The 27936-nt window shown below is 35.7% G+C and overlaps 1 protein-coding gene across 4 annotated transcripts in view; it reads left to right on the top strand.

Annotated features, from left to right (window-relative positions):
* Nucleotides 1-1858: 1858 nt before the first annotated feature.
* The window catches only part of DMXL1 (Dmx like 1), an 87969-nt gene continuing 61891 nt past the window's right edge, over nucleotides 1859-27936 (top strand). For all 4 annotated transcript variants that reach the window (XM_070938717.1, XM_070938716.1, XM_070938715.1 and 1 more), the window contains exons 1-15: nucleotides 1859-1986; nucleotides 7860-7985; nucleotides 9059-9136; nucleotides 10732-10810; nucleotides 12080-12206; nucleotides 15121-15187; nucleotides 15835-16010; nucleotides 20015-20201; nucleotides 20417-20582; nucleotides 21964-22176; nucleotides 24070-24311; nucleotides 24404-25058; nucleotides 25304-25425; nucleotides 27229-27318; nucleotides 27534-27636. In XM_070938717.1, coding sequence (XP_070794818.1) covers nucleotides 1900-1986; nucleotides 7860-7985; nucleotides 9059-9136; nucleotides 10732-10810; nucleotides 12080-12206; nucleotides 15121-15187; nucleotides 15835-16010; nucleotides 20015-20201; nucleotides 20417-20582; nucleotides 21964-22176; nucleotides 24070-24311; nucleotides 24404-25058; nucleotides 25304-25425; nucleotides 27229-27318; nucleotides 27534-27636 — 2518 coding nt within the window. In that variant the 5' untranslated portion in view covers nucleotides 1859-1899. The remainder of the gene's footprint in view (nucleotides 1987-7859; nucleotides 7986-9058; nucleotides 9137-10731; nucleotides 10811-12079; nucleotides 12207-15120; nucleotides 15188-15834; nucleotides 16011-20014; nucleotides 20202-20416; nucleotides 20583-21963; nucleotides 22177-24069; nucleotides 24312-24403; nucleotides 25059-25303; nucleotides 25426-27228; nucleotides 27319-27533; nucleotides 27637-27936) is intronic.

Genomic DNA, 27936 nt, shown 5'->3' with positions numbered 1-27936 from the left:
AGATTCCTTTTGAACAACCACGTTTCAAGAATATTTACTTTCTTAAGTTGAAAGGAGAGGTAATCATTAGAACTAACATGCTTGTGAAGAAGGCACAGAAGAGGCTTTACTTCCTGAGAATGTTCAGAAAGATAAATCTATCTCAGCATCTATTTCTGTCCTATTATCGCAGCACCATTGAGTGTCCTGACATGCGGCATTCTTGCATGGTATGGGAGCAGCTCTGTAGCGGACAAAAAAGCCCTACAGAGAATCATTAAAACTGCCCAGAATATTATCGGACTCCAGCTACCAGCCCTGGACAACATCTTCGAATCTCGCTGTTTGAGAAAGTTGCATAACATTCTCAGAGACTTCCCATCCTGCTTACAATCTTTTTGGACTGTTGCCTTCTGGCAAAAGATACAGAACAATTAAAACTTGGACCACACGTTTTTTGAATAGTTTTTATCCTAGAGCTATAATTGCACTCAACAATGAACTAAAGGGCCACCACCAGTGAGCTGTTGGACAGTATTATTTGGTCTGTTGTGTGAATGTTTGGGTGGTTTAGGGGTGGGGAATTGTGGTGTGTGTGTGTGTTTGGGGATTGTTAAGTGTGTTGGACCTGTTCTTTGGGTGTTAAGTAAATTTCATTGTATGGGTATACTGTGTATACACGTACAATGACAATAAAGTTATTATTTCATCACTATAGACCAGCTTTTATCAACTTGATAGTCTCTGTATATGTCAGAAATCAGCTCATGTAATTATCAGCTAAAATGGTTAGCTGGGAAAAATGGACAGCCCATACATATGACACAGTTCTGAATAAAATGAGAAAGTATTTCAATTTTATTTTAGCATTTGCAGTACAATATTTGATTTTTATCGCACCTTTGTTTATAAATAACTCAAGGTGATGAATTTATCTAATACTTCCTCCTGTTTTCCCCACAATAACCCTGAGATGGGTTGGGTTTGAGAGTCGAAAGTCAATACCTAAACAGAAACTTGTAACAGCGCTGTGAATCCGACAAGTTCTCACCTATTTAGTTTTTCAGTAATGTAGCAAGCTTAATATAACCCATTTGCCAGTTGCAACTAATTGAACACCTTCTATACCCGCAAAAATAAGCTCCACTGAACTCAGTGGGGCTTATTTCTATCTAAATACCTATAGGACTGAATATAGGAGGAAGAGAAGCCCGTTTGTTCTCACATTATGTCTTTCTGAGTCGTTTGAGCTGAACATTGTAACTTTATCGAAATTTAATAGTTCTCACGCTGCACGGAACTAAACTAGCACTGCTATTGTCATATACATTGAATCCACTTCACGCGCCTTAATCTGACGATTATCCTAGAAGCACAAACGTTATCAACGCAGATGCACCATAGAGGTTTCTTGCCACTTTCACCGACTGCCTAGAGCTGTCGTAAAATATCGCCGCGTGTCAACACTACGCATGCTTCCGAGCCCATCCCACCCCCGTCTTTCAAAAGAGCGCATGCGTCTGCCCGCCGTTATCCAACCTAGTTCTATTATGTTAGAGAAAGGGAAAACAGAAAACGTTCGTCGGTTAGGGCAGAGACGTCATTGTTTCATTGATCTCGCGATGTTTCCCCGCATGATGAGCTTTCGACGCATTCTCTCGGACTGAGGTTGCCGGAGGAAGGCGTCTTGAGGCGGAAGGAGAGCTCGCGTGCGTGGTTAGCCCGAGAGAAGCTCTTGGTCTGCCCGTGGCGGGGAGGCGCCTGTGAGGAGGCCCGCCCCACACTATGTGCGCCTGTCACCTCCTCCTCCTCCTCTTGAGAGACTGATCAGCGGCCGAGCAGCTCACAGAGCCTCGGCGGTGGGCTCAGGCGGCTGCGTGGCCGGCTGGCCGGCCTGGAGCGGGAAAGGACGGTTGCGCTATGAATCTGCACCAAGTGCTAACGGGGGCTGTCAACCCCGGGGACAACTGCTTCTCCGTGGGGAACGTCGACGGCCACCCTTTCACGGTGAGTCTCTGCCTCACTGGCGGGGCCGGTAACGGATTCCTCCTGCGTCCTCTCCCCGGCTCCTGCCAGGGTTTGGCCTCAGCCTTAGCGCGGAGCCGCACGAATGGCGTCAGGATAGCGGTGGGGGGTGGTTCAGCAGGTGCCTTATTAACCTGCGCGCGACCTGTCCGTGCAGCGTCGGTGTCGGCGCCCATGTTATGTTAAAACCGGAGTGGGGGGGTGTGGGGGAATGAATCCTGGTCCTTTCTGAGCTAGGAAATGAGGCTAGTTTGGGAAGGCTTTATTTATCCCTTGGTTTCCTCCTCCGTCGTCTTCTCATGTCAGTATTTTTCTTCCTATTCATACTGAATTCGCCTTTACAAAAGACAGATAATGTAACAGCTGACTAGTATTCCTCCCCCACCCCACCCCGGCGACTAATTTAAATATATGAAACATGAATATCGGAGTGAAGAGGAGGAGGAAGAGTTGCTAGAATTCAAGCTTTTATTTCCAGCTTCCTTATACTCAGAAAGGGGAAGGCTTATTTGCTCGGACTTCATTTTCTGGGTTCACATGACACCCTTTTGGATTATAAACTAACAACAGACCGGCTTTGCACAAATGCTAGGCTAAATTATCTGGCTAGTTTGTGATTCGCTAGCTACATTCACAGTATGCTTAAGCCCCAAGCCTAGGTTAAGGAACAGTAGCTGTTACATAGCATGCTATGTCCAACGCAGTAAATCATATTACCACTTAACATACTGATCTGTTTCACACAGCATATTAAGGCAATGGCTAGGTTTCCCACTGCAATCTCTAAACCCAGTTCCACTGTAATTTAGCACAGTGTATTGAGTATGAGAATCCTTGCATCTTGTGAATAACATTTCTCACTGTTGACCCCAATTATTTTATTTAGGTCTGACTCCAAAGACTGACTTCTGATTCTTCATTAAATTTGTAATTTCTATTTATTTATAACTCATACTAAAGCCCATGAAACTCCTTGAACTGACTCTAGGTGTTAAACAGAATTAAAAACAATGTGAAATGTGAAATAGAACAAATGTCCTTTAAAAGCTTTTACAGATGGAGCCCACATCTGTCAGTATTGTGAGGTAGTCCAGTCAAGAAGCACAACCAGAAGTACTAGTTCTTCTATATTGTAAGAGTACATTAACAGATTGTTGCCAATCTGAAAGTACATTTATACTTCTCCCCCCCTCCCCCATTACCTTTATAGCCCAGGAAACCAAGAAAAATTATTTCTGAGATGTTTGCCATAGCCACATTCTTTCTGCTGTTTAAGCCACTGCTTAACTGAGCATTGGCCCTGGATATGGGTCTTCCCCCTGCTTTCCAGGGTCATTCCCACATGCCATTACAAAATTCTACTTTAGCTCAAAGCTTGGAAAAAGACTCAGTTTCAAGATATGTGCCATCTGGGCAATGCTGATTCAAAGGCAAGTGTCATAACACAACCAACAGCTTCTTGGATGAGACTCAAAGTATGCTGAGTCTGATTTTCAGAATGGTCAGAAATAATGGGAGAATAATGTTCCCTAAGATAACTAGGCCTTAAGTTAAAGTACTTTGTATATAAGAAGCAACCATTTGAATAACACCCATAAGCCTACTGGTAGCTACTGCACTTTTTGCAGGGGAGGTGTTACAAAAATGTACCATTTATTCTGAACTAATGGTCTTAAAGGGCAGCACAAAATCATGTATCATCTGTACAGTATATACTAATCTCACTGAAAAATTGCAGAATTGGAATTTATTAGGGAATTATTTATCTGTTCAGTGATGAATAGACATGGCTACTAGAACTATATTTTCAGCGTTTCTCATTTAAGAGTCTTAATTTGCTTCTTTGTGAAATTATATCCGTGAAATAATTCATTAGCAATGCAGGAATATTGCTTGTATAGGATATTCAGCAATTACCTTTGTATGTTACCTTAAATATTGGCTAAGTAGAAACAATAACTTGTAGTTATTCCTCTTAGAGTAAAATTAGATGGTAGCAGCCATTATATGCTAATTCCCATTTATCTCTTAAATTTTATATATATTACTATATATAGGAATTGAAAGTGGGACCTTGTGCTTTGAAAAGAACATTAAGAATCCTCTATCAGGTTTTTATTATGGCATCATCTTGTATTTTTCAAGCAGAGAAAAACCTGACAGACCTTGAAGAACCAGAATTTTACAAGCTAAGCTTATGTATTGTTTACATATAATCCAAGAATATTTAATGTCAACAATGATAGTTGATGGGAATACAAGGAAGCTTTTACTTCAGAAATCTTTTGTTTCAGGTTTCTTGGAGGGCATTCTCTTTATTTTAGGTGGAGGTTCTATTGTGTCTATTTTTTCATTCTGATAAATTTCTAACTGTACACCCAAAATAGGAAATATTGCAAGGCAAGATAATAGATTTAACACTTCAATAAGATAATTAAATCAAGGAAGATAAGCTGGTAAATTCATTATAGTCAGCTGTCACATCAACTGAGAATTACTATATAAATACTATATGTAGCTTTAATGTAGAACTGGTCTAAATTGCGTTATAATGCTCAAGTTCTCAATATTTTTGAAATGTAATAGTTTAAAGGGGCTAAATATACTGGAGATGTTCATCTATCAGCACTGGAGCAGTGACCTTGGCAGCAGCCTGGAATGGCATGTGGGGAGGCCCTGGACTGGATTGCTCCTATGCATTCTTTCTCTGTGCGCTGATCTTGGGGTGCTCTATAGTTTTCTGGAGCTCCAACAGATGAAACATCAGAAACAATGTCTAGAGCAGTGTTGCGGAAAGACAAAGAGTGAATCTGACCAAGTACAAGTGAGAGCCTATATTCAGACCTATATCATGGCAATAAGGGTGGCAAAACATTGCTATTTCTCCACCCTTATTGCATCTCTCTATAGCTGCCCAGCAGCCCTGTTCAGGAAGAACCACTCCCTATTGAAGGAATAGGGTCCATAGGAATATTTCCAGGACTGTGCTGAGGAATATTGCTATCCAGGAGAGTTTTTCATATTCTCTCAAAGATTGGAATCTGATTGGTTAAAGTCCTATTGAGTTACTAAGGAAAGTCTTCTGATATTAACTGGACTATGATTGTGTTATGTCCAAGGAAATGGAAAATGGAAATGGAAAAAACCTGTTTATTAGATTTTGCCACACCTGGGTTATTAAAGCAGCCAGACGGTAATCATGGAATGGATTCACGCAGTACTTTTGATCCTGATAAACTTGGTGATCCCACCAGACTTAAAGGAGGTGGTGGTATGCTCCCTCCTCAAGAGATCATGACTTGATCCTTTCCTGTTGGAGAATTATCAGTCAGTTTTCAATCTTTCTGGTGAAGGTTGTGGAAAAGGTGGTTGGATAATAGTTAAAGAGGATCTTGTAGGAGTCAAATAATCTACATCTGTTTCAGTATGACTTCAGACCGGAGTATATTACAGAGACAGCATTGGTTAGAGACCTTTGTCAGAGCCAGGATGGGGTGGTGCATCCATCCTAATGCTCCTTGAACTTTTGTCAGCTTTTGATACTGTCGACCACAGTAATCTTCTGACTGGCTGTGGGAATCAGGAGCGCAAGGCACTATCCTTCAGTGATTCACCTCCCTTAGAAATCAGTTCCAGTTGGAGGAGAAAGATTATGTCTGTAACTCCTCACTAGAGAGGTACCTTGTTTAGCTGCTCTTATTGCCATAATGTAATCCTTAAATTGGGGTTTTACACCTCTGGCTGGTTTTGTTCTTCATCATCTTCCAGTAATGATCTAGGCATAACTTTTGTAATTTCATTTCCTAAGCCCTTCAGAAATACAGGAAGCCCCATGGGATTAACAAACATGGGTTTAAGGCCTCTGGTAGAACTGACCAACAGCTGCCCAGGAAAAATCCCAACATGCCTTTGATGCCAATCAAAGGCTATTAATTACCTTGAATGGACTAAACAGGAGTATACCAACCCTAGGGCTGATGACTGTGGGTTCCCACGTCAGACTGTAGATCACATCATGACCACTGTAAGCTGAAGGCATTTACCAGTCCAGTATCTGATTTTTTAAAAATACAAACAAGACTGCACTTCAATTATTAGATGAGACATTGATATTTGAATATAGATCTTTTTGACATTTATAATTTTTGGGATTCTACTAATATATTTGAAATATTAATTTGTATTGCTAGTCCATGTATAATATGCCATACACTAAATAAATAGATAAACTGAACAGGAAGTCCTAACTGCTTGCCATGCCTGAGCTGATTGGCTTAAGATAAACAATTACATAACTATAGAAGTGATAATTGTTTATTGAAACTTTGAGATTGTACATGATTCTTCTAGTTGCCTGATTTTAGTTAGCTATTATAGTATTAGGCCCAAATTTTAACTGAGGTTACTACTAAGATGAAAATGAAATCATGTATAATTTTGAAGATAGCTTGATTTAGTTTCTGCTAGTCTCAGCATGATTTTCTAAATCATTGTTTATCAAATCTGTACATAATCTTGCTGTCACACACATTTGTTGCAGTAGTGGGAATATAAATAAGTCAATTTATCTAATCCAAGTATTTATATTAACAAGCCCAAATCTATTTTAAATGAACTATTTTGAATTTTAGTTTTTGAAAAAAAAACATTGTATTTCTTTGATCACAATAAGGTGAATAAAGTAACCTTACATGTACTCAATTTGTATAATGTTGAAATGTAAAATACAGTGTTTTGTAAATGTAGAAAATAGTTTGATGTTTCTTTTTCTCTACTTTGTTAAGTGGTTGGATCCAATGGCCTCTTCAACTGGCAAATAGGAGTATTTAGGAAAATGTAGAACGTGTTATATGGCATATCTGTCATGAATTTTATTTTGAATGTATTTACACTTATGCATATATGTGTGTGTGTGCAAATTATTTGTATAAATATGTGTGTGTGTGTGTAGGTGTATGCAATGTGTACCTTTATATATACTAATAAAACACTTGTGCCTTTAACTAGACTAAAACATTTTGAACCAAATTATCTCAAATGGACTAATTTACAAAATCCGGGACCCATGACTCCTGTGGAATTCAAATTTGGCAAATTTTATCAAGCATTTTGTGACATAAAATTATCATACAACCATTTACGAAGTAATAAAAAATGTCATAAAACTTTTCTTGTGATCAACTCTTGATGTTTGAGTGTGGTATATAGTTTAACACAGGCTACTTTCAAGGCATATCATCTCTGAATATCTCCCTGAATTTTTAAGAACTTTTCAAATAAGCTTTGCCATTATTGAAGGCATTTAGGAATCTTTTAAGGAATGTATCTCTGAAATGATAATCCAAGGGTCACGGATTATGTAGTTTCATTTGTAAGGACAAAACTAGTCATTCACTACCTCCTGATGATCAAGTGATATGTAAAAGCCACATGAATATATGCTTAAATAGTTCCTTCTTCCTTGGTGGAATCCTAAATCTCCAATGTAAAGGCATTTCTTATAAAACAGTTATATCTCAAGTTTGAGAGCTCATATAAGGAAAGTTTATACGGTTCATAGATTGTACATTTGCCCTTTGTAATTATATCTTAATGAAATTCATGAGATAAAAATTAAAGGTAAAAATTCTGGGAGGAAACATCTTATAAAGTGGTTATCCACATAATATCTGAGAATTTTTTTTATTTATGTTAGTGGTAGATTATTAACGTAATATTCCTTTGCATTATAAACATGATTAAAATATGTGTGTAGACTGAGTTATGGACACTAGATATTGTTCCTTTCTTTGGGTGGTTAACAAAAAATAAAAAGGACAATTATTTAGTTAATTTTCCCTTTTTTCCCCCTGTAGGCTTATGCATCAGGATGTGACATAGTGATATTGGGTACAGATTTTGAAAGATTACAAATAATTCCTGGAGCAAAATATGGAAATATACAAGTGGGGTGTGTAGATTGTTCCATGCAGCAAGGGAAGGTAAGTAGTAATGGTACTTAGGTTATATTCCAATTTTCTATACAATATGATTATAATAATGACATACCAAATTGCTGTTGGGAGTCATTCACATGGATGTATACTTAGATAAAAATGCCATAAAATATATACTTAATTAGACTTAAATGGATAAATATACTTAATAGATAACAATTTCTTGCAGTTGAGTACTCAATTATATTTCTAGATTCAGATGTATTTATTAATAATTATGTAATGCATTCCTAATTGCATATTAAGCAAAGTGATGACAAAAGTGCTTCACCACCTTGGTTTTCAAATGACACTTAGACAAAGGTTTTTGGGTAAGCCAAAATGGCTGAGTGTATGCAACATAAGTCAAAACCAAACGTTGATATTTAGATTATTTAGTATTAATTTGGCTTCTTTTAACAATTTAGTGCTTTTTTCAAGCAATATCAATATTAATACTTAAAAAACAGGATATTTAATTCTACAAAAATAGCATATAAAGTATTTTTTTTTAAATCAAACCTGCCTATGAAATAAATTATAGGCAAAAGCGGAAGTGAATTCAAGCATCAGCGTGGGTCTTTGGCCATAGTAGATTATTGTATATCATGTGAAATGGAAGGACTTTTGTTTCTCCATGTATGCATTCAAGTCTATTGAATAAATTCATGCTGATGATTTTATTATTTAAATTAATATATTAAAATATTTTTAAAATTCCTAAAATGTCTCTGTAATGTTAAATCTGCTTGTTAAACTATTTTACTGTTTTTCTCATATACATACATACATACAATACTATATCTATATGTATAGAAATATATTTGCATTGATTTTATGCCTGTTCTAGAGAAGTTAGGAATATAGATATAGATGTATATTATTTGTCTTTATGTTGTATGCCACCCACAGTCATATTTTTTGAGTTGAACTGCCTTACGGATATTATAAATAAATAATTCTTTTATTGGCTGATATTCTTTCAGCCAACAGGATATGGTTGAATAAACTTCTGTGCCTTAACAGTTCTATGAAATGGAAACTACAAAAACACTAATTTAAATTGCAATTTGTTTTAGATTGCAGCTGCTTATGGAAATATAATTTGCATCTTTGAGCCAGTCAAACATCTAAAGCGGAAGAAGAATCATAATTATGTAAGTGATTCTGTCATATTAATTATATACATAATATGATTTGCTTTGATTATTTCTGAAATCTAATAAACTTTGAGTGGGTTATTAACAGTTACACAAATTTTCCTGAAATCATAATAGACTGCTTCGTACTTAAGACATTAAGAAAAGCTATATTGTTGACTTAAGTTTAGGTTAATTTTTACATGGAGTTTTGGTGAGTCTAATTTATTTGATTGATTTTATCCAGCATTTGCACTGTTACCGGTTTTTAATAGCAACTGATGACCTTCAGTCCTGAGGCTGGTTTTAGCTCCCATGATTTAATGAACTATTAGGCAAACAAAAAGTAGTATAGAAACCATGGAATTAGCACTTCAGACTTAAAGTGTCTGAAAAAAGCCAGCTAAAAGTACTTTGGTAGAAAAGGAAAAAGGTGTATCAGTTGCTTGCTGTGTAAATTTTTTATTCAATCCTGAAGGCAAAATCATATTGAAAGCAACTAATTTTGTAATTTTTACATGGACAGTTTTCGTAACTACCATATGGTATACACTGCTGACTGGCAATTTTTTTCCTTTTCTGCCTATAGTCCTGGAATTTCCAGAGAGTTTTTCATCAAAGGATTAAGATGCACAGATTATAAGTAGCATTCCAGGGAGTGAAAAGTTTAAGTCACATTTGGTTTGACTGCTTTATTTTTATATTAAGATAACTGAATTTTTAGCCATTTACTTATTCATTCCAAAAAAGAATGGAAACTTTCAGGTGTCCTGAAAGTACAAATGATCTTGGATTACAAAATCCACTGGGAAGTTTGATTTATGCAACAATAGTGTCTTTCATGGTGCAATATTGATTACTGCTTTTCAATTACATTTCAAAATTAATTGACCACATGATGAGTTTCAATGAATTTGCCTGGAAGACACTAAAACAAAATTAGACTTCTTCAGAAGGAGAAAAAAGCCACATACACTGAAAAGTAACATCTAAGAACTAAAGATGAATCTTTCCAATGTTTAATCATTGAAGCTAGATAATTGGAGGTAATGGACAAGCTAGTACTTATTTCTTGAAATGCTTTATACAAGCTTCTTATTTAAACATTTCAGGAAATAAGTACAGCTGAAATGAATAAATGACATATTGTGAAACAGAAGGAACATTGCAGCACAACCTTTCATGCTGCATACTGTAATTAACTTTATTTAATTCAATGTGACCTATTAAAAAATCAATATATATTGAATTATAATGATCAAACTTTGCTCTTAAGGTTTGTTTTGTGGAATAGATTAATATATTTGTGTGATACCTGTTACGTCAATGGTCTGTTGTGCAAGTCAATAGTTTTTACCTTGTCTTGTTAAACTTGGTTTTAGTGTTTTTCTTTCTATAATAATAACTAACCAGATACATAGTTTTATTTCCATTTATGCTAAATGTTTGTTTTAAAAAGGTACAAATGTTTAAAAACATTCTTTGCCATATCAGTATTCTGGTTTGAGAAAAAAATTATTCTGTTAGATTTATTACAAATTTTTATTAAGCAACAGTTTCAACTGATTACATGCTAGATTTAAGATTTCACCTTGTGTTTTATTTGATTTTAGGGATTATCTTATCAATGGCAGAATTCAGATCAGATTTGCTTGGAACATGTTGTGCATAATTTAACCTGGGATCCCACAGGTAAGGAAAGATACGTTTCTTAGTTTTCACTCTGATCTAATTCTATTTCAAACATTTCTAGTCTCTTTTCAGTATATTTCCAGATGTTCTAAATTATCAAAGCAAGGCAAGAATATACACCCATACCCACACACATAGACATGCATATATATATGCGTATCTTTTAATTGTTTACTTTTAGCTTCTTCTAATGTATAAATATATACAAATGAAAAAGTTAAAATATACAAGTTAAAAAATTACCAGGAGCAGTTTACTTGTTCATGACGTATATGTACATTTTCAATCATTCAAAATTTTTAGTTCAGATCTATCTCACTTTGCTCACCTCTGTACATAAAGACTTTGATGTTTCTTTTTTTTTTTGTCTTGTAAATGGATTGTTATATTTATTCATTTATTTTTATTTTTATCCCACTTTTTATTTTTATAAATAACTAAGGCAATGAACATACCTAATACTCCTTCCTTCTATTTTTCCTCTACAACCCCATGAAGTGGGTTGGGCTGAGAGAAAAAGTGACTATCCAAAGTCACCTAGATGACTTTTGTGTATAAGGTGGGACCAGAATTTAGTCTCCCAGTTTCTAGCTTGGTGCCTTAACCACCAGAGTGTTATTTATTTATTTAAATATTTTAAATGTTTATGATACTTTAGAAGATTGATTAAAGGAAGAGAGTATTAGGAATAGTTGGATGTATAGATTGCAAAAATATATCTATAAAATAAGTTGGTGTTTAAATTATTTTAATATATATCTGCTATAGTGGCATCTTGTACACTATATTTTGGAATTTCAGTTTTACTTTATCAGTATTTTAATTTTGTAAACATCCTTTCATTTTTATATTCATGTAAGGTAATCTTTTACTCAGTGTTATACACATCTGTTTATAAGGCACCTAAAAATTAAATATAATTGAATGTGGTACAGTTAAAGCAGTCATATGTCACAGAATCAATCTTTTATTTTCTTCCAAATGGTAACCAATATAAATAGAGATTGAGATTTCATATAATTGATAACAGTTTACAATTCAAGCATTTTCATGGGACAAAAAGGAATAATTTTTAAAGTGATGTTCATTTGCTAGCTTTTTTTAAAAAAAATGTCTGTTTGTCTATCTAACATTTATCTACAGTATGGTATTCTCCATGGTTTTATAGTACATAGTTCAAATTTTTCATCTAAATATCTTGAATTCCATAATGGATTTTTTTGTCTGTTAAACTAAACAAATCTGTGCTTTTTAATTTGAAAAATCTAGGCTCTCGTCTGTTGACTAGTTCCAGTTGTTTGCAGCTTTGGTCTAATGTCAGTTTTGAAAATCTGTCAGAAGATGAAAATCGTGAAAAAGCTGATACTCAGAACTGGAGAATCATATGGCAGAGCAAGTAAGAAATATATAAATATTGCCTTACTACCTTTAAAATATTGCCTTTAAAAACATGATTATTTTTTTAAACTTGATTTGTAGTTTAGTGTAAGATAGTATGTGTTGCATTTTAGAAAATACAGTGAGAAACTGTATTTTATCTTTTAACCTGTAATACTAATAGTTTAGCCTTTGTAATATCTCCAAACACATACATGAAACATTTTTCAGTAATAAAAAGCAGTGAATTACAACAACAACAACAACAACAACAACAATAATAATAATCCAAACTGCCGACTTTGTAACAACAAAGTTGAAACTGTTTCACACTTAATATGTAAGTGCAGCAAAATCGTGCAAACTGATTACAAAGCTAGACATGATCGAGTTGCTAAATTAGTCCACTGTCATTATGTAAAAAATACGACATACCATACCTGTGTCTGAAAAGTCATGGGAGCACAAAGTGGAAAAAGTTATCGAAGATGAGAGAGTGAAGATCTTGTGGGACTTTTGAATACAGACGGATCGTCATTTGGAACATAACATACCAGATATCATGGTTGTTGACGGCCGAAGCATACAGTTTATTGATATTGCTGTACCAGGAGATGCCAGAGTCGAAGAAAAAGAACTCGAAAAAATCGTGAGATATCATGACCTGGCCATTGAAACTACACGGCTATGGATGAAACATGTAACAGTGATACCCATTGTCATCAGGCACTTGGTACCATATCCAAAAATTTTACAAAACACATCAAGAAATTGCAGCTTCCTGCAATAACAGCAGCGGAACTGCAAAAAATTGCGCTACTCATTTTAAGAAAATATTTGGTTGATACTTAGGACGTTGGCAGCAATCCGTATCAACCATTAGTACCAATCGATCGTATTTGTGACACATTTTTAATTGTTCAGTTGACTGAGTTTCATTTTTAATGAATAAAAGATAATAATAATGATACAAAGTATCCATCTTCCGCCGCGCCCTAAAAACGTTTTTATTCCAACAGGCTGGTCTGGCCTAACTCTCCCTTTTAAATTGGGTTTTAAATGTTTTTAGATAAATTGGATGTCTTAAATTGGTTTTTTGAGCCCAAATTATTTAATCTATTTTTAATAGTTTTTAACTTTTGTATGTTCTTTGTATTTTTATCTTGGCTGTTCACTGCCCTGAGTCCTCCGAGAGTAGGGCGATATACAAATATGATAGATAGATAGATAGATAGATAGATAGATAGATAGATAGATAGATAGATAGATAGATAAATTAATTAGAAATTTTGGGATGGGAAGGAAGAAAGCCCTAAGAGAATCTATTGATCCAACATACTATACAGAATACAAAGGACAAGATAAAAAGATTCAACAAGTAACTTAAGATATTACAGTAGGAATCTTTAAACTTTAAAGGAAAAATAATAATCCAGAGTATACTCTGCTTATTTACTGTATATGCAAATAATAAGTGAAATAACATCTGCTTTTATCTCAGAGAAATGCCTATCTATGATAACAGCTGTAGGGCATATTATTAATCTTGGCATAAGCAGGAAGACCCCACAATTTTTGCAGTTAATTGAGGTCTGTAACAGCAAAAGCAGATAATCAAAATGCAGCCTATCCCAGTCTAGATTTATAAAGAAGTAAACCCAAATGTCACCAGCATTTTGAAAACCCCTGACATTTTGTCCTGATAGCTTCACATACATATTACATATCAGAAACTAAGTAATGCCCTCTGTCAACCCACATTATAGTGTGGCTGTCAAGATGCAGACATACAGTTATTCAGTATTTATATTTTTTGAGATCATACTGGAAGTAGGAGTTGGACTACTGTAACATAGTAGCCCCAATCTTTGACATATAGAGATGGTCCAGGAGAATATAATGACTAAGTATCAGAAGGTGTTTAAGAGATTAGTAGAATCAAAAAAGTTGCATTCCCTCTGTTGCTCCTGCAAGAAGTCATCTGTTATGCCAGCCAAAGCTGATTCTATTTCCAAACAATTCATTGAACTGAGTCTGAAAAGTCTTGAAAAAATCTCTATCTTCCAAGAACATTTGCCAGTGTATAGATACTGTTCTTAAGAACGTTTTCTTTAAAAACTGCTGTTTTGTGACTGAAAAATGGTTGAAATAATTGGTTACAGAAAGACCATCTTCAGCATTGTATAGATCATTGCCTCCCTTATAGCTGGCAGCAGGGCTTCATCACAAAAATGTTTTCAACCCTGACTCCTCCTGATTCAGGTAGTGTTCATTTAGCGACTGCCTGGTTTAGTGACTATTCACAGTAAAAACAGTGATGAAAAAGTAACATTCCAATCAATCCTTGCATTTATGATCTTTACAAATCTATAAAGCAAAAGAAAGCTGAAGTAAGATCATAACCATAGTCATAGATTCCCTTAACAACCACTTTAACAACCAAGTTGCCTGTCTCAATTGTCGCTAAATGAAGGCTACCTGTAAACTGTCTTTGGTTAGCTAAAATAAGCAAGGTGCACCCAAGATATATGGATGATTAAATTTATTATACGTTGATCTGTGATGGTCTCATGATGAGTCAAAAGGCTAGGCTAGATCACTAGCTAATTCTAGTTATGTTGTCCATGTATTCAGACATCAAAATATGAAAGAAATTCCTTCAAAGTAGATCAGTTACATTTGACTTTTAAGTATGTCTCAATCAGAAGTAGTATTTATGTTGATGGGAAAAATGATTATATCCAAAAAGTGTCTAAGAAATTTGTTGTCAGGGTTCCAACTAATGGGTCCCCCCTCCCATTTTCCCACAGTAGAAAGTGTGGCAATCTTGAAGGCCCAAATGTAAAAGATGGCTTCCAGGTCTGACATTTGTCACAATAAATTATTAAAGCTTTTGAAATCTCAATTACCATGCTTTCCCTTTCTTTTTATAGAACTGCTTCTCAAGTTCATCTAATGATGTTTTCACCAGATGGAGAATTTTTTGCTACTGCAGGGAAGGTATGATAGACTTTATTTTTAATTTCAATTTGTATCAACTTTTTGTGTTTTGTGTGGAACATCAATATTTTGTAATGATGATGATGATGATGATGATGATGATGATGATGATGATGATGATGATGATAAAATGATTTTAGTATTAATATATTTAAAGCTTTAGTTAGCAATAAAATAGCAGAAAAAAATAAATCAATTGAGGACCATAACAGATTTTGTCCATGTGTGTGTGTGTATAAATGCATAACATACATATATAAAATATGCAAGATATAATATACATGTACATGTACATTCACTTTGCTTGTGGGAAGTTGCAAGAAAGTTGTTTCTTAACAACCCACAATCCCTACTTAACCTCAAGGGGACTAGGGTATTTGATTACATGATTTTGTGCTTACAGTTGCATTGCTTAGCAATAGAAATTCTATTCTCAATTACTGCCCTTAAATGTGGATTACTTATATAAGTAATTTCTTGTCATTTTCCTTTCATAAATAGGAATGTTACTGAATTTGACTATAGGCTAATACATACTATAAAAAATAATAAATGAATTTATGACTATGTTACAATTGAAAAAAGCTCTTCTGTAGAAGCTACAGAAATTAAATATATATATGGATTATTTATTCATTATTATACAGGATGACTGTCTTGTAAAGGTGTGGTATAATACTGATTGCTGGAAATCAGTAATTGCATCACAACATACAACACCAGAAACCACAGTGCAGGAACTCAGTTTTTCATTTATTTATCTGGTTCATCCTCGGTCTGTTGATGGTTTTTCATGGCGAAAGACAAGCAACTACATGCCTCGGTAAGAATAGCTACAAAGTAAATAACATTCAATAAATAAAAGTTGTGATTTCTTTACATTTCCATGTATATGGTTTATATATTGTAACTTATATTCTCTCTAGCATATGAGCCTGTGCACATGCACATTACTTATCAAACTTGTGCACACAAGCACACAGAACATTAAATTATTTCCAAATAATAATAAATTTAAGCACTATAAAACTCATGGCTCACGAGGACTCCTGCACAAGCTTGCTGTTTTAGTTTAACTGCATCAGCAAATTTGCTTGGTGTCACCTCAGTGCAGACTGAGTAGAAGCTCCTGGGCGGAAGCTTCTCGGTGCAGACTGAGTGGAAGATAATAACAACAACAGATGGATCTTCATTTGGAACACAACACGCTAGATATCACAGTTGTTGAAAATCGAAGCATACAATTTATTGATACCGCTGTACCAGGAAACGCCAGAGTCAAAGAAAAAGAACTGGAAATAATCACGAACTATCGCGACCTGGCCATCGAAACTACGTGATTATGGATGAAACATATGACAGTGATACCCATTGTTATCAGGGCACTTGGCACCATGCCCAAGAATTTTACAAAATATATCAAGAAATTGCAGCTTCCTGCAATAAAACCAGCGGAACTGCAAAAAGCTGCGCTACTCGGAACATCGTATATCTTAAGAAGATCCTAGGTCGAAACCTAGGATGCTGGCAGCAACCCATATCAACCATCAGAGCCAGTCAATGATATTAGTGATACATTTTTAAATGTTCAGTTGACTGAGTTTCATGTTTAATGAATAAAAGTTTTTTTATTATTATTATTATTATTATTATTATTATTATTATTATTATTATTATTATTTATTATTTTATTTATTAAATTTATATCCCGCCCTTCTCCCCGAAGGGACTCAGGGCGGTGAACAGCCGAGAATTAGAATAACATGCAATATAAAAGTTAAAATAATTAAGAATAAATTAAATTAAACGGCCACCCCAATTTAAAACCCCTAGCAATACAATTAAAAAACCCTTAAAACCTATTCAGGCCAGGCCGGCTTGCTGAAATAAAAACGTCTTCAGGGCCTTACGGAAAGTGCGGAGATCCGGAATCAGCCGTATTCTGGGAGGTAGCTCGTTCCAGAGGGCAGGTGCTCCCACAGAGAAGGCCCTCCCCCTGGGGGCCGCCAGCCAACATTGCTTGACCAACGGCACCCTGAGGAGGCCCTCTCTGTGAGAGCGTATTGGCCGGTGGGAGGTTATCGGTAGCAGCAGGCGGTCTCGTAAATAACCTGGCCCTAAGCCATGGAGCGCTTTAAAGGTGAGAACCAACACCTTGAAGCGCACCCGGAAGACCACCGAGAGCCAGTGCAGCTCGCGCAGGAGAGATGTTATATGGGAGCGCCATGTTGCTCCCGTAATCACCCGCGCGGCCGCATTCTGGACCAGTTGGAGCCTCCGGGTGCTCCTCAAGGGGAGCCCCATGTAGAGAGCGTTAGTGTAGTCCAGGTGAGACGTGACGAGAGCATGAGTGACTGTGCATAAGGAATCCCGACTCAGAAAGGGGCGCAACTGGCATATCAGGCGAACCTGATAAAAAGCCCCCCTGGCCACGGCCGTCATATGCTCTTCTAAAGACAGCCGTGCGTCCAGGAGGACGTTCAAGTTGCGAGCCTCCTCTGTCGGGGTCAATGACTCGCCCCCAATAGCCAGTGATGGTGCCAGCTGGCTATATCGGGATGCCGGCATCCACAGCCATTCGGTCTTGGAAGGGTTGAGTCGAAGCCTGTTCCTCCCCATCCAGACCCGCACGGCCTCCAGACACTGGGACATCACTTCAAGGGCATCGTTGTGGTGGTTTGGGGTGGAGATGTACAGCTGAGTGTCATCAGCGTACAGATGGCATCGCACCCCAAATCCACGGATGATCTCACCCAGCGGCTTCACATAAATGTTGAACAGGAGTGGCGAGAGGACCGACCTTTGTGGCACCCCACAAACAAGGCGCCTCGAGGTCGACCTCTGCCCCCCTGCCAACACAGACTGCGACCGGTCGGAGAGATAGGACGAGAACCACCGCAACACGGTGCCTCCCACCCTCAATCCTTCCAGCCGGTGCAGCATGATACCATGGTCGATGGTATCAAAAGCTGCTGAGAGATCTAATAGGACCAGAACAGAGGAGCAACCCCTGTCCCGAGCCCTCCAGAGATCATCAACCAACGCGACCAATGCCGTTTCCGTGCTGTACCCAGGCCTGAAGCCGGACTGGCACGGGTCTAGATAGACGGTTTCATCCAGGTACTGCGGGAGCTGTTGCGCAACCACACTCTCAACAACCTTCACAATAAAGCGAAGGTTGGAGACAGGACGGTAGTTAGCCATAACAGCCGGATCCAGAGAAGGCTTCTTAAGGAGGGGCCTCACCACCGCCTCTTTCAAAGCAGGCGGCAGGAAACCCTCCCCCAAAGAAGCATTTATAATCCTCTGGAGCCAGCCTCGCGTAACATTCCCGGGTAGCCAGTACCAGCCAGGAGGGACACGGGTCCAGTAAACATGTGGTTGCATTTAACCTCCCCAGAATCCTGTCCATGTCCTCAGGAGTCACAGGATCGAACTCGTCCCAGATAACATTCTCAAGACCCGCCTCAGCCACCCTGCCGGAATCTACCCAGTCAGAGTCCAAGCCTTCCTGAATCTGAGTGATTTTATCGTGCGGATACTATGCAAAATCCTCAGCCTGCCCTTGCAAGGGGTCCTCCCACGCTCCCTGATGGAGGAGGGAGCGGGTCTCTCTAAACAAGGCGGCTGGGCGGTTATCTGCCGATAATATTATTATTATTATTTTCATTAAACATGAAACTCAGTCAACTGGACATTTAAAAATGTATCATAAATGCCATTGAATGGTGCTAATTGTTGATACAGGTGGCTGCCAACGTTGTTGTTATTAAAGACAAAAAAAAGTCTGGTAGTGGATGTGGCAGTGCCTGGAGACAGCAGAATAGAAGAGAAAGAACTGGAGAAGATAACAAAATACAAAGACCTACAAATAGAAATAGAACAACTATGGCAAAGGCAAGCAAGGGTAGTACCAATAGCAATAGGAGCCTTGGGTGCAGTCCCAAGACAACCGGAGCACCACTTAAACACCATAGGCATTGACAAATTTGCCATCAGTCAATTTCAGAAGGCGGCTTTACTTGGAACAGCTTCCATCCTGCGACAATATCTGTGACACCATCAAACATCCAGATTTGCCTATCCCAGGTCCTTGGTAAGGACTCAATAGATAGACAAAAATGCCAAACCCAATCTGAACACCTGACTGCGATTAATAATAATAGTAATAATAATGAGGAAAAAGTTGTTGAAAATAAGGTGAAGATATTGTGAGACACTTGAATACAGACAGATCGTCATTTGGAACACAACATGCAGATATCACAATTGTCGAAAACTGAAGTGTACAATTTATTGATGTCGCTGTACCAGGAGACGCCAGAGTCAAAGAAAAAGAACTGGAAAAAATCACTAAATATCACAACCTGGCCATCAAAACTATGCAATTAGGGGTGAAATGTGACAGTGATACCCATTGTACCCATATCATGTCCAAGAATTTTACAAAGTACATCAAGAAATTGCAGCTTCCTGCAATGACACCAGCGGAACTGCAAAAGACTACGCTACTCAGAACAACATACATTTTAAGAAAATACTGGCAGCATCCAGTATCAACCATCAATGCCAGTCAATGATATTTGAGATACATCTTTAAATTTTTAGTTGACTTAGTTTCATGTTTAATGAATAAAAGTATATAAAAAACTGCAGTCCGGCATTAAAAATAAATAATGTTTCCATGAGATTTTTAAGCGTCTATTGCCCAAAACAAATGTATATGAAATCAAAGTATGTGGTATTGCAATAACACTGAATAGGATTCAAAAATCCTCTTTCTGAAATTTATATTTTCTTTTTGCTTAACTTGGCTTTTCTTCCTAGTGGTGCTGTGTGTAATGTACTGCTGACCTGCTGCAAAGACAATATATGCCGCCTCTGGGCAGAAACTCTGTTGCCTAATGATAGCCTCTTATATGAAGGTGGATATAACCATTGGCCTGAGCCAGTGAAATTAAATAACTTTAAGAGGAATGCTTCTAGCAAAGAAAGCATGAAAAATGCCTTAGAGGTAAGAAGCGATATCTACCAGATATTAATAATTGATAAGGCCTGATTTGAACATTTAGTTTGAAAATGAGTTTTTATCTGTATTTTAAGACAGATAGCTATCCACCCCTATTTAAATGTAATCAGAGGGTTCTGTTCAGAATTGTACATACATATAGAAAATATTTTTCTGCATTTCATTATGTCATATGAACAATATATTCCTGGTCTCAACAGTTAAATCTAAGACCTTTCCGACGAGGAAGAAGAAGATCAATAGCACTTGCACATACTGGATACTTGCCCCATCAGCAAGACCCTCATGTAGTTCATCGAAACAGCCCATTGCAGTCAAATGCACTTTGCCATTTCCACATTGCTGCCAGCATCAATCCAGCCACAGGTGATAAAGAATAAGCAAACTTAATTCTAGGATAAGTGGGTTCAATTTAGATTTATCTCTATAAAGCACATTATACTTGGGAAGAGCCTTGGTGGCGCAGCAGACTAAAGCACTGTTAAATAACACCAGCTGCCTGCAATTACTGCAAGTTCAAATCTCGCCAGGCTCAAGGTTGACTCAGCCTTCCATCCTTTCGAGGTAGGTAAAATGAGGACCCGGTTTGTGGGGGCAATAAGCTGACTTTGTATAAAAAAGAACACCGCTGGGGGGGGGCGCGAATGCCCTACTAAGCAGGTATATGCAAAAGTATGAAGGCTATTGCTTAACGCATTGTAAGCCACCCTGAGCCTCCGGAAAAGGGCGGCATATAAATCGAACCAATAAATAAATAAATAAATACTATATTGTTTATAGATGCTAAAATTGTGCTGAAAAGAGAATATAATTTTAAAGTTGTAAAACAAAAATGTTGCTTTGAAAATTCTTCCTACTGCATCAGCAGTTATTAATAGTATTTATGATTGCATTTATTGTGAATTGTTTTTATTGTGATTTTATGGATGTTTTTAGTTTCATATATTGCAAGCTTCCTAAAGAGGAATTAATAAATATAAATGTGATTTGTAGCAATGATGATACCATAACATTCAGTAACTTTCGTTGTAAGTCTTCATACAGCTTCATATGAAGAATGCTGACAATTTGGTTTTTAAGGTAATTAGTGTTAATTAGAGTCATTATAGCAAATTGGTCTACAAAAGATCAGTAATCTCACCCAAAATGTGTAGATGTAAATATATCGGTGTATTCTTTCTTTGCAAAATACTAAATGAAATTGTACATTTTACATTGTTTGGCTTAATTAGCTCCTTCTAAAAGCCCTCTAGAACTTTGCACCAACAAATACGTGTAACATCATTAGTTCCAATTAATTTATTTTTTAAAATAAATTATGTTTTATGCATTTACTTATTTCTAAAAATTTGAGGCAACTTAGTTCTGCTAAACAGAGTATCCTGGTAAATTTATTTATTTATTTATTTATTTATTTATTTATTTATTTATTTTTCATATTTGTATACCGCCCTACTCCCGAAGGACTCAGGGCGGTGAACAGCCATAATAAATACAAATACATATAGAAGTTAAAAACTATTAAGAAACAGATTAAGTAATTTAGGCTCAAAGATTAAAAAAAACATCCAAATTTATCTAAAGAGGTATTATTGATTAGTACCTGAATTACTGATTAGTATCTGCTGCTGGAAAAGAAAATTATCTGTCCTGTAATTATATATATGTACCTTACTAAAGTAGTCACTAAAACCTAAAAATAATTTAAATGTGTGTTTCTGAATAGAATGTATATTTTTGTTTGTAGACATTCCCTTGCTCCCTTCTATCATGTCTCTGAGTCTTAATGAAAGTGAAGAAAAAAGTGGTCCTTTTGTAGTGCACTGGCTAAATAATAAAGAATTACATTTTACTCTATCAATGGAGGTTTTTTTGCAACAGTTTAAAAGAAATTTTGAGCATATTTCCTCAGAAGCCAGCACTGAAGAACCTAATCAGATGACTTTCAAATCTGATGAAGGTAAAATGGATATTTTTATCTTCTCTCACTGTTTTCCAGCTACATGGAACAATGAATCAATACATGTACACTGGCTATTTTAGAATGTGGAAATATTCCCTGTGTTTTACATAGAATCTTATGACCTAGGCAGTATAAACATTTATGAATTATTTATTTATAGAACTTACAGGGATGCTTATATAATGATCCTAGGCATCTCAAAACTAATATAAACAAAACAACTCTTCCATCAGGTGGCAGATCAAATGCCTCTAAGCTCGACTTAGCCCATTGCTGGGGGGAAGACTAGATCTTCATAGCCTTCCAGAAAGTTAAAATATAGGAATTCTTTGCATGTCAGGTAGAAAGCTATTCTAAAGGGCTGGGGTGGCTACTTTGGATGTATGCCTCCAGGATCCCATCAAGTGACACCATTTAATGGTAGAGATCTGGAGCATACCCACAAAAAAGCTGTCTGTGTGCCGTATAGAGCTTTAAAGGTAAAAAAACAAAATTATTGTAATTGGTCTATTAAAATTATATTAAAAATAATCTAGCATAGTAGTGGTTTTTCTAAGATCACTGATCAGCATTTTATTCAGTATTTGTAAGAGATTGCAAAGGTGCCTAAAGAAAATAAAAACGTAAATTTTTTGGAAGCTTAATAGAATTAAATAAAATAGTTCAGACTATTTAACAAATAAATAAAATACTAAAAAAACACAAATACTTAAAAATAATTGACTAAATCAGGGGTCTCGAAGGTTGGCAATTTTAAGACTTGTGGACTTCATATCCCAGAATTCCTCAACTGCCCAAGCTGGCTGGGGAATTCTAGGAGTTGAAGTCCACAAGTCTTGAAGTTGCCAACTTTGGAGATCCTGAGGCTAAATTATAGAAGTACTTCATGAATAAAATACTAACATACTGATTAACTAAAGTACTAAGTGAGTGTCAACGAAACTTTATTATGGTTGGTAACAAGTGAGATGTAACAGAAAGGTAAAAATATAAATGGAATAATTTGATATATTTTTGAGGTCCAAAAATTATAAGATTTTTTCCTATGTTAAGTAATGGTGGCCAAAAGAAATTTTTTGGCTCTCTTGAAAATGTTAGGATTCTGGTCAAATAGTAAAAGCAAATGAGATGGTTCTTAGAAGAGGTGGAAATTCTTAACAAGTGCAGTTAGGAATAAATATTCAATAGAAGGCGAATTCCTACACATCGTGGCTCTTTATGCAAACAAATATTAGCCTAACAAAGGATTTTATGAAATGAAATGTAACATTTTAAATTATATACCGGTAGTTATTTCAGGAAGAGTGTCTTAATCCTGTACTAGAAACCATATTTTTCAGAGTATAAGACGCACCTTTTTCCCCGCCTACCCACTGGCCCCCACCCTTTGCCTCTTTACCTCTGCCTCCCAGCAGTTACTCCTTGCAGCAAGAAGAAAGAAGCTCCTTTCAGCTTCAGCACAGCACAGTCTAATTAGCACAAGTTGATTGGATCGGCCTCCCGACTCTCAGCTGTTTTGCTCTCAACTATTTTGTGCGGGCCTCTGCTGCTTGCTGCAAGGAGGTAAATTGCTGGAGCAGATTTTTTTTTCCTTATGCTAATCAAGCTATGCTGAAAACAAAAATGAAAGTAAAGCAGGTTGTTTGCTGTTTGCTGCATGGAGGCAAAATTGCTGGAAGGCAGAGGCAGTTTTCCCTTTCTTGTTTTCCTCACCAAAAAATGTAGGTGCATCTTATAGTCCGGTGCGTCTTATACTCTGAAAAATACAGTATAACTATGGAGATGTCTTTCATTAGGATTGTTTCAGAGAAGCTCAAAAAAGCTCTTTTACCCCAAGATTTAAGTATGTTTTTATATATAGATGTCTTCACTTTTTTTATATAGGTCTAGAAACTGATGACAGTAGAGAAGAACAGAGAAGAAATCAAGAACAGAAAGAATTTCCTGGTTTAAATTCAAACTCCATTCCCTTGTCTTCAGCTGTTATTGATCATGAAATTGAAATACAACTAGCTGAATGGAATAAAAATGCAGACATGCTATTTAGTATTCATCCTATGGATGGATCATTGCTTGTATGGCATGTTGATTGGCTAGATGAATACCAACCGGGCATGTTTCGTCAAGTACAGGTACTACAAATTTACAGGTACTATGTATTTAAAAATGTGATTGTTTTGGAAGCTTGACTTGAGTCTGAACTTTTTCTCTCTCTCCTTTTTAGGTGTCGTTTGTTTCAAGGATTCCTGTTGCCTTTCCTACTGGTGATGCAAATTCACTTTGCAGAAGTATAGTGATGTATGCTTGTACAAAAAATGTTGACCTTGCTCTTCAGCAAGGCAAACAAAAACCATCTAGCCTTGGTCGTTCCTGCTCTATGTTAATTTCTTCAGGTCATAGCAAATCACCCAACAATGTAAAACTAAGCATCTTCACCCCAAATGTTATGATGATTTCCAAGCATGCAGATGGATCTCTAAACCAGTGGCTAGTCAGCTTTGCGGAGGAATCTGCTTTTTCAAATGTTCTCAGTATTTGCCACAAATCACGATACTGTGGACATCGTTTCCACCTTAATGACTTGGCTTGCCATTCAGTACTTCCATTGCTACTCACAACCTCTCATCACAATGCAGTGAGGATACCAGTTCTTGATAGCACAGAAGAGGCATCTCCAAAATATCAAAATAAAAGTTCTGCCTGCACATCTCAGGATCTTACTGCTGTTTATAGTGAACTTATCCTCTGGAGAGTTGATCCAGTTGGCCCACTGTCTTTTTCTGGTGGTGTTTCTGAGCTTGCAAGAATAAATTCTCTTCACGTATCTGCTTTTTCAAATGTGGCGTGGTTGCCTTGCCTCATACCTAGTTACTGCTTAGGTGCGTTTTCTTTCTTATAAGTAAAATTGGTATACATTATAGAAATATACTATGATTGTACAACATTTACAGGAAATTATTGGCAATTCTCACATCAGGAACTCCTTTAAATCGCCTCTCTGAAGCATGTTCAGATATGTACAATCACATAGCCTTTATTAAGCTTTTGATATCTAAAAAAAAGCATAAGATGAAGGCATTGGAATTCTTTTTGTTAAGAGTTATATTTTTCTAATTGTCTTTAGGTGCGTACTGTAATTCACCAAGTGCTTGCTTTGTTGCGAGTGATGGACAACATTTGAGACTCTATCAAGCTATAATAGATGCCAAAAAGCTACTCTGTGAACTGTCAAATCCAGGAATTTCTGTAAGTTAAAGCTCAACTAGAGTTGTAATATTGCCAGTTAAATTTAGTTTACCTATCTGTTCATTTAACCTGAAGATTAATTTTGATTTATGAAAAATATTTTCTAATCTTAGGATCATAGAACCTCTGAAGAAACTACCATATCTTTTTCTTGAGTAGAATTAGTTTAAATAAATGGGGACTTGGGCAATGTTACATGAGTATATTATTTTAGGCATCTTAACCATACTATATTACTGCTGAACTATATAATCTATAAGCCACCATCTTTGAAATATGTTCATTATTATCATTTTTGGACTAAGAATATCCGAAATAAACTTACTAAAAAGTATTAAGCATTAAGTACAAGGAGAATAAATCATCTTAAACTTTTATTTCCCAGTTCCAATATTTCACTATTAGCAGAATTAATGTCAGTGTTCCATTTTTATGTATTAAACACAGACACTCTGAATAAAATACATTTTGATTTTTTTAAAAAGATAGTCTTACAATTGCTTAAACTATGAACTAAAAACTGTCATATAAATTTAATTATAATCATTATCAACAATAGTGGGTTTAATTATTTTTATTTCCCAGATTTGTTGCCTTCACAGACTTTGAACATTTAGGATAAAGTTAAATATGTTACATTGTGCCTGAATTAATTGCTTGTTTTAATTTTCATTTCCAAATTCCATCAAAGGTGGAAGTTTAATGTAGAGAAGGGAAGATGACCTGATACTCTTGGTGCCTACCAGGTCGTTAGTTAACTTGGTTTTTTTCCCGTCATAATACAAAAAGGAACAAATACAAATACAAAAGGAAGCTGTTATCAACAACCAGTATCATCTTTACTTATAAGAATCTCTATGGGGTCTACATTGGTCTCATTGCCATTCTTAAAAATTATATGCTCCATGAATGACTGGAGCTAAGGTTTTGAAGGTTATCTATCTATCTCCCTGACCAAAATAACTCCGTAATGTTTTATTGAATTATTGCAATGAAAGCAGTTTGCCTTCCATTAAATGCATACTTTCTGATTTGGTCATATTATTACTTTCATTTATTTTGTAAAATCACTGTTATACTCCAAATATACTCACCAGCTTAAAAATACTACACATCCTCATTGAAAGCTACTTGCTAAATATCTGCTTTGAAGGTTTTCTTTTTTGGTCTTTTCTCTTTCTTTCTAACACTATCTCTCTCTGGGCAAAAGCCTCTTGAAGGAGGTAATTTTTTAGGAATTAAAATTCATGAACATTATCTTATTTTATATTTTCAATTTTGCTGTTGCTCGATGATGGGCAGTTCACAAAAATTAAAAAGTAACACAAAAACAAAATACAATAGAGAATATTGGAATATCCAGCAGTACCCCAATGACTATTAGAATCCATTGGAGATGAGTGACTATAAATTTAAATAAATAAATAGATTTTATAGCTTTCTGTTTATATTCAAGTAAAAAAAGTGGAAAATATAGTTTGTTCTTGTTTTTATAAGGTAAAGTGTAATTTTACTTAATCTATATTTAATTAGTTGATTAAATATTCCATGATATGCAAAATACTTTATCCATTTTGATTCAGTTAAGCATTGCATACACAATACAAAGCAAGAACAAATACATTTTGAAAGTTACTTTTGTTGCTATAAGGAATTACTAGGTTGTTGGTACAAAAAGTAGTTCCTATTTATATAGTATGGCTAATTGTATTAAATAGTGAATCAATAGATCAAAATGAAGAAATTAATGAAATTAATATAATTACATGACAATTAATTACTGGCTTTTGTTACTAATTGCAGAAATACGTTGGCAAATTTTTTAACATCATAAGTCAGCAATCTACAGCTAGACCGGGTTGCATTGTAGAACTGAATTCTATTACAGAGCTGGTAAGATTTACTCTTATATTATCTCATTATGCTTTATTTGAACTTCTTCAGTAAAATATTGATGAATAAAAGATAGCAAAAAACAATGTTAGCCAAATATTTATTGTTAGCCAAGTATTTAATATTTTATATCATAAACTAATTAATTTATTTTTATTGTATTTAGATTGTTGCCACTGTTGATTATATTTAAAATGTATCTGTTTTTAATTTAGCATGGTGAGAAAATGCAGCTACTTCATGTTTTTCAAGAAGATTTCATTATGAATAATAATGAGAATAGATTCTCAGAAAAAGAGTCAATACTACTTGATCCTGGTAAAGCATATACATTTTAAATCTTAAGTAAAATTTATTTTGTAATAAGCACTTTTGATTGTAGCTTTATGTTTGTAGTAAAACAGTTAATATATTTTATAATCAGATACTGACATTTCTTTCCTACACTAAAATATTAATAATTTAGCAATACATACAAATACGACTTTTAGTTTTACCTGTTCTTTGACATGGGGAGGTGTTGATATATACAGTTTTATGCCTGAATTTAATTGTTTTGTTTCTGTTTTTAGATTTTATAACTTGAAATTTCTCTTGTTCACTGTGGGAACAGAAAGA

Source organism: Pituophis catenifer, unplaced genomic scaffold, assembly GCF_029215685.1.
Source record: "Pituophis catenifer annectens isolate HBS135680 unplaced genomic scaffold, rPitCat1.0.hap2 SCAF_2, whole genome shotgun sequence".
Taxonomy (NCBI): Eukaryota; Metazoa; Chordata; class Lepidosauria; order Squamata; family Colubridae; genus Pituophis; species Pituophis catenifer.
The sequence above is the reverse complement of the archived record's forward strand: the minus strand, read 5'-3'. Positions and strand labels throughout refer to the sequence as shown.